Genomic DNA, 13449 nt, shown 5'->3' on the forward strand with positions numbered 1-13449 from the left:
TTCTTGAGGAGGACTTGGAGAATTTCCGGAAAGCACGTGCGAGGGAACCTCTCACTGCAGCGATGAAGAATTGCATCAGGGCAGAGACGACGCAGAAATGGCAGAGCAGCTGGTAAAGTTCAGCAAAAGGCAGATAGACATACTTGCTGATTCCCGATGTTGAGGCATGTGTTGGAAGGACGCATGGTCACGTAGACTTCTTCGTCAACGTCAACAGTTGAACGACATGCGGAGGTAAGACACTCAAACCTGCCTCTCTCAAGAAGTAATGGCCTGAGGGGATCCCGTTAGATGGTGCATAGGGTTCAAGGAGATTTTTTTACATGGGTAAAAATCCCATGTCGCCCGATGGGTGTCTAAGAAGATTTTAAACTCCAGGCAAAAAAAAACACGTGGTTCGGGTTCTCGCATTGATGGACAAGACAAAGAAGGAATTTCGGTTCCTGGATGGATTGGTGGATTCACTTCGCCAAACTGAAAATTAAATCGTTCTTTCGCTGGAATACGAATCACAAATACTCCGCGTTCCGCCTGCGACAGGACATTCTCTATACAGTGTTTAAAAACAGTTACGATAACTATCTGACAAACGGGGCGGCCCGGTGGTGCATGTGAAAAACGGCGCCCGTCCACACGGCAGGGACCGGGTTCAAATCCCATCCGGACCGTCTCCCCGTAGCATGGACTGACTATCCTGCTACGTGGTAAAATAAGTCTTGATACGGCCAGGCCGTTCTAACCGAGCAAAAAAAAAAAAAAAACTATCTGACAAATCCTGATGAGCTGGTAACTATAAATCGTGTGAAGGGAAAGATCCTCTCATTTCAGAGACTTTTCTCTGAACTTCGTTCCAGTTAGAGGAACGCAGACGGACTCGAACCGTAATTGACAAACTGATGTCTGATGATGGCGGAGTGATTGATCATGAGGAAGAAATCAGACAACACATTCACACATACTACACACACAATTATACACTGACGAAGACTTACCGACAGACGATTTACCTGTAATCTAATAATTCAAGAGGATTGTCGAACCAACAATAACTGGCGGAACTTTGTTGATGGGTTAATAGTTCTTCTGAAGAAGAAAGGAATCACGGGCACCGTATCTTGTTTTCGACCCATATCCCTCCTTAATATTGATTATAAGCTTGTTATAATTATTATAATGGGCTTTAATCCAGGATTAGTCTATCTAAATCCTCTCATTGATTTAAAAAACAACAAACAAGTTGAAAAAAAAACAACAGCACTGGACATCCGTCATATAGCACCAAACACCACAATAGATATTCCATGGCTGCAAACTGTGTCTTCCCCTGCTCGGGATATTGTTCACCAACAACATACGGGAGGCTGCGGGCCACAACTGGGAGAACGTAATGCAGCATTTCCGTCACCTGATCGGGCATCATCGTGTTAGAGACCTCAATTTGATGCAGAAGGTTGTGCTCTTAAATACATTTGTTTTGCCCAAACTATGGTTCGTTGCAGCGGTTTGTGGTACCCGATCAATGGACATAGTGTAAATGTATAAATTGATATATTTTAATGCGAATTTGTTGAAATAAGTTTCTTTTCACTCAAATAATGCTTTCAATAAAAAAAGAATAAAAAATAATAAAAAAATTATACTTTTGAAAATCTCCCAAGGCTATAGCGATACTACCACAACACACGAATTTAATCTTTTTGCAACTCGACTAACGACCGCTACATGCTTACACTCATGACTGAGTAAAATGACCGAACCTTAACTTATGCTTTTATGCCGGGTTTATTATGATTCCAAAATGAGTCGTTAAACGAGCTGACTCCTAATAACGACTCATTCACTCTGAGTTGACTCACTAAAAAGTTATTTTCATCTCTAGTGTCAAAGAAGAACAAGTTCGCGACATAGACATTGTTTATTACTGTCCTATTGGATTTTAATCAAAAACCCGTCGTCAAACATTGTCAAAGTTTCGGACGGTAAAAAGGTATTGCTAACAAATGTCAACTCACACAGAAGTTATTTACAGAAAATTAATCGTATCCTTGAAGTCTGAATTAAAATTTTGAACTGTAAAGGACTCACATTTACCTCTGATACAAGGATCCTGTCCCACTCGAATGAGATCGTCTATTATGCTTTTATAAGAAAAGTTTTTAGAAGAATTGCATTTGTCACACTTGTGTGTACACAAGGACAACGGAGAGCTTGTGTAACGTATTATATTCGTCAAACTGCGGTCATTAAAGCGACACCAGACGACTTATTCCGTCAATTATGTTCAGATCGAGTTAAGGTGTTCTGATCAGTAATCTAAAGCAAAAGTTTAAGAAGTTATCATAAATCATGAAAACATACTTCTCAGTTTAGTCAGTATGCGTATAGTTTCGGAAAACTTTTAACAAATAAAAGATAATACTCCATTTTACAACGAATTCAACCAAACAACAGACAGCTAAAGAAAATGTATGGACATCCAACCGATAACGTGGTAGGATAATCAATCAATGAAGGTTCGTTAAGAAATCTTCGCTCGCTTTTCACGTTCAATCTGCCACGCAGTAAGCAGCACCAGTTGATTCTAACCGATTCCGATCCTTCCTACCCCGCACTTGATGAATATATTCATGAATTAGCGCTTATCGCTTACCGTACCGTCCATTTTGAGAGTGACTTTTGCGAAACGATCTTCCAACCCGCAAGTCGTTACATTAAGTGAATCGATACTGGACAGTGCTGAAGTTCGAAGATGTACTTCACAGTCGTCAATCGATTTCACTTCCCGTAACACTACCAAACGAGAAAGAATAGCAATAGAATCAACTACTTCCTGTTGGAAAAAGCGTAGTTTGTTTTTTTTTGTGCTTTCCCATATCTTCCTGCACTTTTCAATCTAGTCTCGATTGGTTTCCTATTCAAACATTGTGGCACCGCAGAAGAAATCAAACCGAACAGAGACCTGGTACCGTAGCTTCTTTGCTGTGGTTAAAGAACAAAACCAGCAAACCTCACAGTCGTTATACGGTGACGGTTGTGCTGATGGTTCTACAGAGAATCGGTTTTATTTCCCATCCCTTAGGTTCACTCTTCTCCATCATGGGAAGACGTCGCTCGTCCGAACCTGGCTGATTCCGTCAGCAACAAGTGGAAAATGCTGCCAGCATTGTTACATGGTTTTCCCTTATCATCACTATCATTATCCACCGCACGGTCCACGCATGCAATGCTTCTTTTCCTAAAGCTACGGGGCAGCGATTGAAGCGTATCTTGTTTGTCTGTGTCCCTTTGCGTAGTGCACGCTTGCGGTCGTTTAAGTGCGCTTCAGCGTTCCGTTTCTTCAAAGAGTTTTTGGTATCCTGCTTTTCCTTTTCTGCATTCCGTCTGAAGACCTACTGTGGGTGTTTTCAGAACTTTCCTTTTCCATCGCTTCATCTTATTCGCTTCTCTCCAAGCAGGGAACTGTGCCAACGTGAATGATATCCTGTGAAATTAACCAAAAAACAAACGATCCAGTACCTCCCGGAAAAGGTCAGTGTTGGATCTTTAACGCTACATGGTTCGAACGAGATGGAACTAGGGAACACGCGTACAATGGTGAAAAGAAATTAATTCTACTCCTTCCGCATGAAGGTTTGAACTTTGGTGTGACGTCGACTTTCCCAGAATGATTTTAGCGCTGTCTCGAGTGACAACGGATGGGAAGCTGAAAAGGGAGATTGTCTTTGTGCTTGTCCCAAACCCCCTTAAAACTAGACGGTACCAAGCAAGGACGAGTGATACTTGAGGGCAAAAGGGATCTCGATTCCCTTTCGTGGGGAGGCGCGCGTATGTGTGTGGGCATATGCAGTCCAATCCGTCTAAGAATAAACGGCGCCAAGCCACGGAACAAATAGTGATTTTATACAGAATACCCCGGTAAGTACTCGAGCTGGTAGATAAACACTTGTGGATGAGATTCGTTTTTCTCATCCGTTGGCTTTTTTTTTCCTTGCTGAGATGCTTACTGGTATCTGTAAGTATTATCCACCATGGAGAATGGATGGAACGTTTCTAATGATTTTTCGGTGACGCGATTTGCTGATTTATTATGATGGAAAACGAGGGTTTTGTGAGGCAAAAAGCATTCACATTCGATTTTTAACAATGTTTATAAATCTTTAAAATCTTTCTGTTAAATGTCTCACATTTTAGCTTCATTCAAGCTTGAAATAATAAAGCATTTACAGAAATTAATTTCGTCGAGAAAAGTTTGTCACCTCTATTTTCAATTGTCATCAATTCCAACGGAAGACATTTTAATGCCCGTTTTAACAGTCTCGCTTTCAATTTCCCCATCATTCCTCACGCCACACCGTATACTAGGAAGTAATAAGTTTGTCTCACTCGCTGAAAAACGGGTCCATCATCGTCATTATCCTGGTTTCCGGTAGTACAAAATGCGCCCAGTTCAATCCGAATGGTCATAATCAACAACTCGTGCTCGGTTTAACGTTTCACAATTCCTCATTCCGAGTTGCCTTCCCTTAATCTCCTCGCGTGCTCCAATTCACCAGCACCAGCATAAAATCACATCGACGATAAAGTTTAGATTATTCCTGACATTATCGTGATTCAGCCAATCGGGAGGGCAAAAATTTCTTAAGGATGTCCGACGAGAAAGAACATCGAACCGAACCGACTGCGCCACCATCGTCATCGTGCGGGAATTCTGGGGACGAAGTTGGAGTGAGTATGAGCAAAACTGTTACTGGAGGAAAAAAAAACGGACACACACAAACGCTTACGATCTATGAACAAGGGAAGGATGCTTCGGAAGTCGGGAAATGTGTTGAAAGGAGAAGATTTTATGCTGGTTTTGCTACGGTACGGTAAACCGTAAACCATCCTGAAAGGGGACGGGTTAGAGTGGCATGTGAATGAATGGTAAGCAGCCTAGAATATATTTCCACACGTTTCCATCCTTCTCCAAATCATTCGCCTTCATTCTACTTGCCTTTCCCAAGGAGAAGGAGCAATCGGGAGTCACCCGTTCCATTTGTCGTGGGACGAAACGTTCACCTTGTGGGATAGCTTCCCCCGCCTTGTTCGAAGGTTCACATCGGGAGGTATAAAAGGGCCATTAGTGATTGAAAAACTCACCAGTTGATTCGAGTACGTCGTGCGTGTCGTGTCGTCGTCCGGGTGCATCACAGGAATTAATACTGTGTGGTCCAAAGTTTGAAGTGTTTTCCCAACGGGTGCAACCGATTTGTGTGTTTGGAGCGCAATATTTCCGGAGCCGAAAACAGTTCGAGCAGCAGGATGAGTGGTTCCGGCAAAGGATTACTGGGATTATGGCTGTATCACAGTGGCGATCAGGAGTGGGCAGTCAAGGAGGGCAGTCCACTGCATCGGCGAAAGGAATTTGCTGTAATTATTAAAAAAAAAGAAGTGCCCATGCTGGTTTGTTGTAAATGTTTTACAAAAAAAAGTGACTCTGTGAAAAGATTGAATGGTGTGGATTAACGTGCTAAAGCTGCTCGGTGCTTCATGGGAATATACTCATAGCTGATTAATTTCGTGTGGACAGTTTTTAAAATCTCTAAAGTTTTATGGATTTTGCAAGTGGTTCGAAGCTTATAAATATTCTGTAGTAACTTATTTATTTTATGCTTATGGATACTAATTTTTTTATTATCAATAGTGCTTTTTCAACTTTGTTCAATTGAATCATATTCTATAATTCAAAATACATTGTAATGGTGGCCTCTATGGAATCAAGAAAAAATAATTCAAAAATTTGGAATACTTCAAACAGCTTATAGTTCCTGTTCGTTGAACAAGTTTTTTTTTAAATCAATTTTAATCGATCAAATTAGTTGAAACAATTTAAAAAAAAACTTTTTTTTGTCTTATAAAGATTGTGAACATTCGAGAATGCCCGGGATAAGGCAAAGAACAAGGAGGAAATGCCCTGTGAAAATTGTACTACTTCAGCATTCTGATTCTGACAATACTGCCGAAGTCGTAATCCTTAATTATAAAGAAATAAATAAATAAGAATTGTGAACATTTTAACTCTTAATTTGTTTGTTTAATTTGTGTAATTGTACGTGCGACAATGTAATGAAAATTTTATTTTCAAATACTTCATTTATTTAAAACAATGCCGTAAATGTTGAAAATCTTTTTGAGATAATGACGATTTAAATAATTTTTTAATTCGACTTTTATTAGTTGTTATTCAGACTTAATCCCTATTTAAAATTGTTTTAAGAGCATTAATTATATGAACAATTTGGTTTTTGGAGCAGAAAATTAAATTCAAATGTTTAAACCGTTTAGAAGGTGAATTATTGTGAATTAACGCTGTGAATTATTTTAACGATGAAATTACAGATCTGAGGTGGTTCGTAATCACAATGATTCGATAATAGTGATAGAAATTTGCTGAAATATGTTTAAAATATAAAAAATTAATAAATATATGTAACGTTTATCACAACGACCTTACAGGTTAAACCGACCATTTCTGGCCTACTAGACTTATTTTTACGTAGTCGAATAGTCAGTCCTTCCTACGGAGGGACGGTCGACGCGGACGAGGTTTGATACTCACTCCTGTCGTGTGGAACTGGCATCGTTTGTCTCATACACGGCTAACCCGCCATTAAATTAATATATTTGTGAATAAATCTTAATGTATCATAATTTTCGCTACATGCTACGGAGGATCAATCGAGATTATATGCAATTAATGTCCGTCGGTACATAAAACCCATCTTCCAAGCTCAAGAACAATGTTTGAATAACAAACAAAAAAAGTTAATTTAATATCTTAAAATGTAAATCTCTTCTTTTTCTCTTCAATTCTTCTTTCCTATCCATCAGAAATCCGTCGATCATAGCAATGGCAATGAACGGATTGGTGGCGATCGTACTTCCATTATTTTTACGCTGAAAAATCAAATCGGAGGTCTGGCCAGTGCATTGCGCGTCTTCCAAGAGCTCGGCATTAACGTCCTGCACGTGGAGCTGAACAAGAGCGGCGAAACGTGTGACAGTGCGGACGTCCTCGTTGATGTGGAGTGTGATGCAAATCGTTTGGATCAAGTGTTGCGATTGTTGAAACGCGAGGTCCAATCGGTAAACTATGCAGCACAGGTGAACAGCGATGGACCTCCACCGACGCCACTGTCCGCGTGTGGAAGTTTTGGTAAGTTTCAAGGAATAAGCTTGTAAACATTTAACTTCTTTACTGTCGCTTCTATAGATTTCGGAGAAATGCACTGGTTTCCAAGGAAAATTTCCGACCTGGACCGGGCCCAGAATGTGCTGATGTACGGCAGTGAGCTTGATGCGGACCATCCTGGCTTCAAGGACCCGGTCTACCGCAAGCGACGAGAGCAATTTGCGGCCATTGCTAACTCCTACAAACAGTGAGTGTTTGTGTGTGTGTGATCGTGTGCTGCTTTCGAAAGGGCATTTTCACTAATCCCGTTTCCTCATCTGCTTCACGCACGCACAGTGGCAGTCCCATCCCGAGGGTTCAGTACACACCGGAAGAAATCAAAACCTGGTAAATTAGATTTACACTTTTCAATGACTTTGCATGTCTCGAGACATCGATCGGGGTTGTGCATCGTTCAACAAGCTGTGGACATTTTTTAAAAGAAGAAAAGGCCCCGTCTCTATATCCGGTTGTGCTTGACGGAGTAATCAATCTAATGTTGTTCCGTTGCGTCTAACGAGTGTTCCATTCAGAAGGGTTAATTGAGTTACTCGGAAGAAACGTTCTCAAGAGTCAACTTTTCACTTCAAGTCGATGAGAAGTCGTGTGGTCGGTATAGATAACATTTCCTCCCTTTTTCCCTTCTTTTTCCCTTCCTTTTCACCAGGGGAACTGTTTTTCGTGAGCTGCACAAACTTTACATCATACATGCCGTGCCGGAGTATCTGGAGAATTGGCCCGAGCTGGTAAAGTACTGCGGCTACCGGGAGGACAATCTGCCCCAGCTCCAGGATATCAACGTGTTTCTGAAGCGCAAGACAGGCTTCCAGATTCGTCCCGTTGCCGGCTATCTTTCGCCGAGAGACTTCCTGTCCGGGTTGGCGTTTCGGGTGTTTCACTGCACCCAGTACATCCGCCATTCGTCCGATCCGTTCTACACACCGGAACCGTAAATTGAAATTTCGAATTATACCAACTGCGAGCGGGCAAAGTATAATTTGAAATTTTGTATTTCCAGCGACTGTTGCCACGAGTTGTTGGGGCACATGCCCCTGCTGGCCAACTCAAGTTTCGCCCAGTTCTCGCAGGAGATTGGACTGGCGTCGTTAGGTGCTTCGGAGGATGACATTAACAAGCTGGCAACACTGTACTTCTTTACGGTGGAGTTTGGTCTTTGCCGTCAGAAGGATGGCAGCTTCAAGGTGTTCGGAGCGGGTTTACTGTCATCTGTGGCGGAGTTACAGCATGCCATCACTACATCGGACAAGATTAAGCGGTTTGATCCGGAGATTACGTGTCAGGAGGAGTGTATCATCACGGCGTACCAGAATGCGTACTACTACACGGACTCTTTCGAGGAAGCTAAGGAGAAGATGAGGTGAAATTTGGTTAAAAAAATTAATTTGAGGACATGTTTTTAATCATTTTTTTTTCTTTGAACAGGGATTATGCTGACACAATACAAAGGCCATTCGGTGTGCGTTACAATCCATACACCCAAACGGTGGAAGTGTTGAGCAACGCAAAGAAGATAACCGCCGTCGTGAGTGAGTTGCGTGGCGATCTCAGCATTGTTTCGTCCGCACTGAAAAAAGTGTCCGCGATGGATGAAAATCTCGACGTGGAAAAGATTGAGAAACTTCTTTCGAGCAGTTTACATGTGAGTGATTAAACAAGCAAAAGTACAATGGATTGTTTTTACATTTAAATTATCTTTTTCCTTCAAAGGTATGCGATAAAACATTGGGCACTGAAGAACCTGACTGTACTGACAAGAGTACGACCGCGGTGCAAAAAGAGTAAAAAGGTTACATTTCTGTTCGTCCATACTATCAAACCATGAAACTTACTGTATGTACAATAATAGAGAATGCTTCGTTGTTGATGAACTGCGTGGAATTTTGAGCGAGAATTTAAGCTGCTAGCTTGAGCCAAGATTTTAAATATGTTGTACCTTTACTGAGATAGTATTTTAAAACATTCATTAATACTACATTATTTTAAAAAGCGATCTTGTCACGGGAAGGATAAGAAATTGATAAAGAAAGAATTAAAAAAAAAACTTAAACTCAGTGTCATAATTAAACGTCAATGTAGCAACGGAAATAATTGTAGCATATCTGCTAAACATTAAATAACTAACATATTGGAAATCTCAAATAGCATATTAAAATTCAAAATATAAAATCGGTTAGTACAACCGCGTTGGTCCTTTCCTATTTTCTTCCATTCTCATTCTGACACATAACATAAAACACATGGCTAGGGGTTTTACGCCTTTTCTAAACACATCTGTTTCATCCCTTTCAAGTACCTGAAAGTTGACATAATCGAAGGCCACTCATTACTTTCTCACGCTGTGAATTGCACTTGAAAAAGTTACCTTAGTTTTCATTCTCTAACCCTCCTTCGCAAGACCAACTCGACGCATGATTTATGTGCTAATGCGCATCAGCCGAAAATTACAGAAATGCATTACTAATTATTACAAGCAAATAGAAACACAGAAATAGAAACATTCGTTACATAAGCCCTTATGTAAAAACCATGTACACCTTCCCAACTCAGAGTATAAAATAAACCAAAACTGTTAGAACGCGGCCAGTCCCCAGTGATCGATCGTGAGTTGACAGTTGTCAAGGATCATATACAAAATTGGGAATCCAAATCAAATTATTCGTGTTGTTATTTCAAGAGCATCGAGAGTCCCCCTACCGAAGGTAAGGCCTCGATGACACCAACGTTTAAGAAGGAAGCTTTACAGTGTAAGTAATGTAAAAGTGAAGTGTAAATCCGAAGTCCGCTAAGTGGTGAACAATCAAATAAACTTTAATATTACAGCAATAATACTTCAAAAAAAAGCCTAAGGCTATACAGCCTTAGGTGATTGGCATATTTATAGAAACATCTGAAACATCTACACAGCCATACAGATATCCGAGGGCATGGCCGTCCACGAAGAAAATGTAGCCATTGGTGTCATCTATTGACCACAAGTTAAAGATTGGCGATCCGTTGGATACCGACCGAGTTATAGGCAAAACTTGGTGCGAAAATGAGGAAAATTTTACATTTTCTCAAACAGGGTAAGGAACATGGTTTCTCGAATAACTTCTGGCACAGACATCTGAGGGCATGGCCGTCCAAGAAGAAAATGTAGCCATTGATGCCATCTATCGACCACAGGCAAAAATTGGAGATCCGTTAGATACCGGCCGAGTTATAGGCAAAATTTGGTGCGTAAATGAGGAACATTTTACATTTTCTCAAACAGGGTAAGGAACTTGGTTCCTCGCATAACTTCTGGCACAGACATCTGAGGGCATGGCCGTCCAAGAAGAAAATGTAGCCATTGATGCCATCTATCGACCACAGGCAAAGATTGGAGATCCGTTAGATACCGGCCGAGTTATAGGCAAAATTTGGTGCGAAAATGAGGAACATTTTACATTTTCTCAAACAGGGTAAGGAACTTGGTTCCTCGCATAACTTCTGGCACAGACATCTGAGGGCTTGGCCGTCCACGAAGAAAATGTAGCCATTGGTGCCATCTATCGACCACAGGTTAAAGATTGGCGATCCGTTGGATACCGACCGAGTTATAGGCAAAACTTGGTGCGAAAATGAGCCTTACTGGATTGACAGATTTATAGATTTTTTCAATTTTTTTCATTATTTTTAACCATTTTTTAATTTAAAGCATTGTTTGAGTGAAAAGGAACTAATTGCAACAATTTCGCATTAAAATAAAACAAATTTTTAAATTTTGCTAAATTTCTCAAAAAAATGGCAAGGGGTACCCCTTATGAAATTTTCGAGTGGAAATTTTTTTTGAAATTTTTTTCTGATTTTTTATTCTTTTTTTAATTTAAAGCAATATTTGAGTGAAAAGAAACTTATTGCAACAAATTCGCAATAAAATATATCACATTTAAAAATTTTGCTGAATTGCAGAAAAATGAGGAACATTTTACATTTTCTCAAACAGGGTAAGGAACTTGGTTTCTCGAATAACTTCTGGCACAGACATCTGAGGGCATGGCCGTCCAAGAAGAAAATGTAGCCATTGATGCCATCTATCGACCACAGGCAAAGATTGGAGATCCGTTAGATACCGACCGAGTTATAGGCAAAATTTGGTGCGAAAATGAGGAAAATTTTACATTTTCTCAAACAGGGTAAGGAACTTGGTTCCTCGCATAACTTCTGGCACAGACATCTGAGGGCATGGCCGTCCACGAAGAAAATGTAGCCATTGGTGCCATCTATCGACCACAGGTTAAAGATTGGCGATCCGTTGGATACCGTCCGAGTTATAGGCAAAACTTGGTGCGAAAATGAGCCTTACTGGATTGACAGATTTATAGATTTTTTCAATTTTTTTCATTATTTTTTACCTTTTTTTAATTTAAAGCATTGTTTGAGTGAAAAGGAACTAATTGCAACAATTTTGCATTAAAATAAAACAAATTTTTAAATTTTGCTAAATTTCTCAAAAAAATGGCAAGGGGTACCCCTTATGAAATTTTCGAGTGGAAAATTTTTTTGAAATTTTTTTCTGATTTTTTATTCTTTTTTTAATTTAAAGCATTATTTGAGTGAAAAGAAACTTATTGCAACAAATTCGCAATAAAATATATCACATTTAAAAATTTTGCTGAATTGCAGAAAAATGAGGAACATTTTACATTTCCTCAAACAGGGTAAGGAACTTGGTTTCTCGAATAACTTCTGGCACAGACATCTGAGGGCATGGCCGTCCAAGAAGAAAATGTAGCCATTGATGCCATCTATCGACCACAGGCAAAGATTGGAGATCCGTTAGATACCGACCGAGTTATAGGCAAAACTTGGTGCGAAAATGAGGAAAATTTTTCATTTTCTCAAACAGGGTAAGGAACTTGGTTCCTCGCATAACTTCTGGCACAAACATCTGAGGGCATGGCCGTCCAAGAAGAAAATGTAGCCATTGGTGCCATCTATCGACCACAGGTTAAAGATTGGCGATCCGTTGGATACCGACCGAGTTATAGGCAAAACTTGGTGCGAAAATGAGGAAAATTTTACATTTTCTCAAACAGGGTAAGGAACATGGTTTCTCGAATAACTTCTGGCACAGACATCTGAGGGCATGGCCGTCCAAGAAGAAAATGTAGCCATTGATGCCATCTATCGACCACAGGCAAAAATTGGAGATCCGTTAGATACCGACCGAGTTATAGGCAAAACTTGGTGCGAAAATGAGGAAAATTTTACATTTTTTCAAACAGGGTAAGGAACTTGGTTTCTCGAATAACTTCTGGCACAGACATCTGAGAGCATGGCCGTCCAAGAAGAAAATGTAGCCATTGATGCCATCTATCGACCACAGCAAAGATTGGAGATCCGTTAGATACCGACCGAGTTATAGGCAAAATTTGGTGCGAAAATGAGGAAAATTTTACATTTTCTCAAACAGGGTAAGGAACTTGGTTCCTCGCATAACTTCTGGCACAGACATCTGAGGGCATGGCCGTCCACGAAGAAAATGTAGCCATTGGTGCCATCTATCGACCACAGGTTAAAGATTGGCGATCCGTTGGATACCGTCCGAGTTATAGGCAAAACTTGGTGCGAAAATGAGCCTTACTGGATTGACAAATTTATAGATTTTTTCAATTTTTTTCATTATTTATTACCTTTTTTTAATTTAAAGCATTGTTTGAGTGAAAAGGAACTAATTGCAACAATTTCGCATTAAAATAAAAAAAAAATTTTAATTTTGCTAAATTTCTCAAAAAAATGGCAAGGGGTACCCCTTATGAAATTTTCGAGTGGAAATTTTTTTTGAAATTTTTTTCTGATTTTTTACCTTTTTTTTAATTTAAAGCAATATTTGAGTGAAAAGAAACTTATTGCAACAAATTCGCAATAAAATATATCACATTTAAAAATTTTGCTGAATTGCAGAAAAATGAGGAACATTTTACATTTTCTCAAACAGGGTAAGGAACTTGGTTTCTCGAATAACTTCTGGCACAGACATCTGAGGGCATGGCCGTCCACGAAGAAAATGTAGCCATTGGTGCCATCTATCGACCACAGGTTAAAGATTGGCGATCCGTTGGATACCGACCGAGTTATAGGCAAAACTTGGTGCGAAAATGAGCCTGACAGATTTATAGATTTTTTCAATTTTTTCATTATTTTTTACCTTTTTTTAATTTAAAGCATTCTTTGAGTGAAAAGGAACTAATTGC

General features: G+C 39.9%; 1 protein-coding gene across 1 annotated transcript; it reads left to right on the forward strand.

The window, feature by feature from the left end:
* The first annotated feature begins 4494 nt into the window (after nucleotides 1-4494).
* On the forward strand, nucleotides 4495-9883 carry LOC125770368 (tryptophan 5-hydroxylase 1). The gene is made up of 8 exons (XM_049439863.1): nucleotides 4495-5409; nucleotides 6871-7195; nucleotides 7253-7418; nucleotides 7508-7558; nucleotides 7878-8159; nucleotides 8229-8588; nucleotides 8654-8870; nucleotides 8939-9883. The coding sequence occupies exons 1-8, from the start codon at nucleotides 5302-5304 to the stop codon at nucleotides 9011-9013; spliced, it is 1584 nt and encodes a 527-aa protein (XP_049295820.1). The 5' UTR covers nucleotides 4495-5301; the 3' UTR covers nucleotides 9014-9883.
* The last annotated feature ends 3566 nt before the right edge of the window (nucleotides 9884-13449 follow it).

This window comes from Anopheles funestus, chromosome 3RL (genome assembly GCF_943734845.2).
Source record: "Anopheles funestus chromosome 3RL, idAnoFuneDA-416_04, whole genome shotgun sequence".
Classification (NCBI taxonomy): domain Eukaryota; kingdom Metazoa; phylum Arthropoda; class Insecta; order Diptera; family Culicidae; genus Anopheles; species Anopheles funestus.